We start from the raw sequence: 2,342 nt of genomic DNA on the forward strand, positions 1-2,342 counted from the left end.
GTTCGAACATATAGGTATCCAAATTATAATCTAAATTTTTTTTTCAAATATTTCCATCTAAACGCAATTAAACTAACCAAATGCTGATTAACTTAAGCTATATATTGGTTTCTCATATTTATGTTGACAAATGAACTAACTCACATTCTACATTTCATAATCTAGTTTGCCTTTCAATAATCATATAGCCAAATTATTGGGAAAACGCCGAAAGATTGTCTCCCAGCCAATTTTCCGGCCATGGAAGACAACCTAGTAACTTACATTAAACATGACACCACCTATTGGACTCCATTTTGGGTTTCTCCTTTTCATAAAATTTTGGAAATTGCGCTGTGTCAACTCGATCTTTTCCAGGGAGAGTTTGATTTTTTTAAATACTCAGATACTATTAATAAAACACCCTTTATGAAATAAAACTCGTTAACTGTCATAATTTTTTTTTCTAGTAAAAAACAAAATCAACCACACGATTTATTTTCGGACGTAGTTTTTAATAACTAATATTCTGAAAATAGCATAAATAAAAAATCCCAAATCCTTCCTTGACAATATAATTTAACAACACAGGAAAAAAAATTCTACAGACTACAATTACATGGATAATACAAACCTATAAAAATAAAAAGACGTTCAAGTAAGTGATCTTCAAATTCTTGATTTGATCCTCTGCAAAGTCCCCTCAACTGCAATATCAAATGCATCTTTCTTACTTCTTAACCCGAATGAACTCCCATGTTTTCTGTACATTATTCTAGGAATCATCTCGACGAGTTTTTCCCTCATTCTCCTAACTTCAGTTCTTGGTATACTCATCAATACATCAACGATTTTCAACCCTTTAAACACAACATCTTCCTTCGCTATGAACACGGAGAATTCGTTGTACTTCTCCTCTGGTAAGTGCCACCCGTACTGTTTTTTCGCAGACAAATCCTCGAAAAAAACCGGTATACAACCAGCAAGAATGCCATCAAAAGTCGAACGCCTAGTCGGAGTATCCCCCGGAGGCTGCAGGCAGAAACTAGCCTGCAGCATTGGCTTCATCACCATTATAGGATCATGTTCACATACCCCATTCGAACAGTCCACAAATTCGCAGGATTTACCATATCCAGTGCCATTAGCATTCATATTAGTGCTATTATCACATTCAAGCCTAATGCTTCTTCTGATATTGGGATTAGCGGAAATCCCACCTCCAGCAGCGAATAACATCAATGTGTTTCTCCTTGATTTCCTTACCCTATTGATCCACGACTCCAGATAAGCTAAATTTGGAGGGTGAAACGAGGTCGGATATGGGATTGCTTTTTCTTGCCATGGGTAAGCCCTGGATTCAAATGTCAGCGCCGTGACATTGAAAAATTCAGGCAATTCAAGAAACGAAGTCCCGAAAATCGGCGGATCGTTCGACAACGGCTGGCTGAAATCCCACGCCGGGCGTGCCATTACCAAGAAATGATCGTGGCCCTGATTCTTTGTCCATATCGAAGGGTTGTCTACATGTACTAAATAATGAAACAAATCCAAGCCATGGTTGAAGCTGGAATTGACTTCAGGGCCGAAAAGGTATTTCAAGCCATCGATCCCAGCATAATACGGGATGTAAACTGCGTTTGCGAGATTCGGATCAGAGGTCAAACAAGGGTATTCAAGCATACGGCGATGGAATATGAGTTCAAGCATAAAAGGGTCGGTTCTGTACCAGCTGTGGGAGTTGTTGTGCGTCTTTTGGCCTAGGCCATGGTTGGAGAGATAAGGGCAGAAATCGTCGAACAGAGGATATTGGGAGCAGTTTGTGAGGAGATGGAGGTTGAATTGGGGCGGGAGGTGGCGGATGTGTATCCATTTGTTTGTGCAGTCAGATTCAGGATCGGAGTCTTGGGATTTGGTGGCGGCGACGAGGAAAATGAAGACGGTGGTGGTGAGTCTAAGTAACAGCGGTGGCGGTGGCGGTGGCGGTGGCCGTGGCATGGTGGTTATTTATTATGGTCGAGACGATTAGTTCATTGAATTTTACCCCTGGATAGATCTGTCGGTGATTCTTGTCGCTTTGTAAGTGGTCTCATCACCGAATCCAACGGCTGTAATTACAGTTTTCACTCTCCATCCTATTTGCCATTAATGTACGTGTAATGAACGTGGTCGTTGGAATCATTACTATTTGACTTTTAAAGCGTTAGATTCGTTTATCTTGACATGCACCAACTTTTTGACGTACCAAAAATTAATGGTAAACTTCACTTTCGGACAAACTAAAACCCAAATTTAATATTTATTGGGCTAAAATACAAAATAAATAAGTTTAGATGACAACTCAAAAAAAAAAAAAAAAAAAA

General features: G+C 39.4%; 1 protein-coding gene across 1 annotated transcript; it reads right to left on the reverse strand.

Moving 5' to 3' along the window:
* Positions 1-515: 515 nt before the first annotated feature.
* Positions 516-2,118, reverse strand: LOC140969902 (probable xyloglucan galactosyltransferase GT19). Its single transcript, XM_073431419.1, has one exon. It carries the CDS (start codon positions 1,975-1,977, stop codon positions 649-651), a length of 1,329 nt encoding a protein of 442 aa, XP_073287520.1. The 5' UTR covers positions 1,978-2,118; the 3' UTR covers positions 516-648.
* Positions 2,119-2,342: the final 224 nt, after the last annotated feature.

Source organism: Primulina huaijiensis, unplaced genomic scaffold, assembly GCF_012295235.1.
Source record: "Primulina huaijiensis isolate GDHJ02 unplaced genomic scaffold, ASM1229523v2 scaffold43071, whole genome shotgun sequence".
Lineage (NCBI taxonomy): Eukaryota > Viridiplantae > Streptophyta > Magnoliopsida > Lamiales > Gesneriaceae > Primulina > Primulina huaijiensis.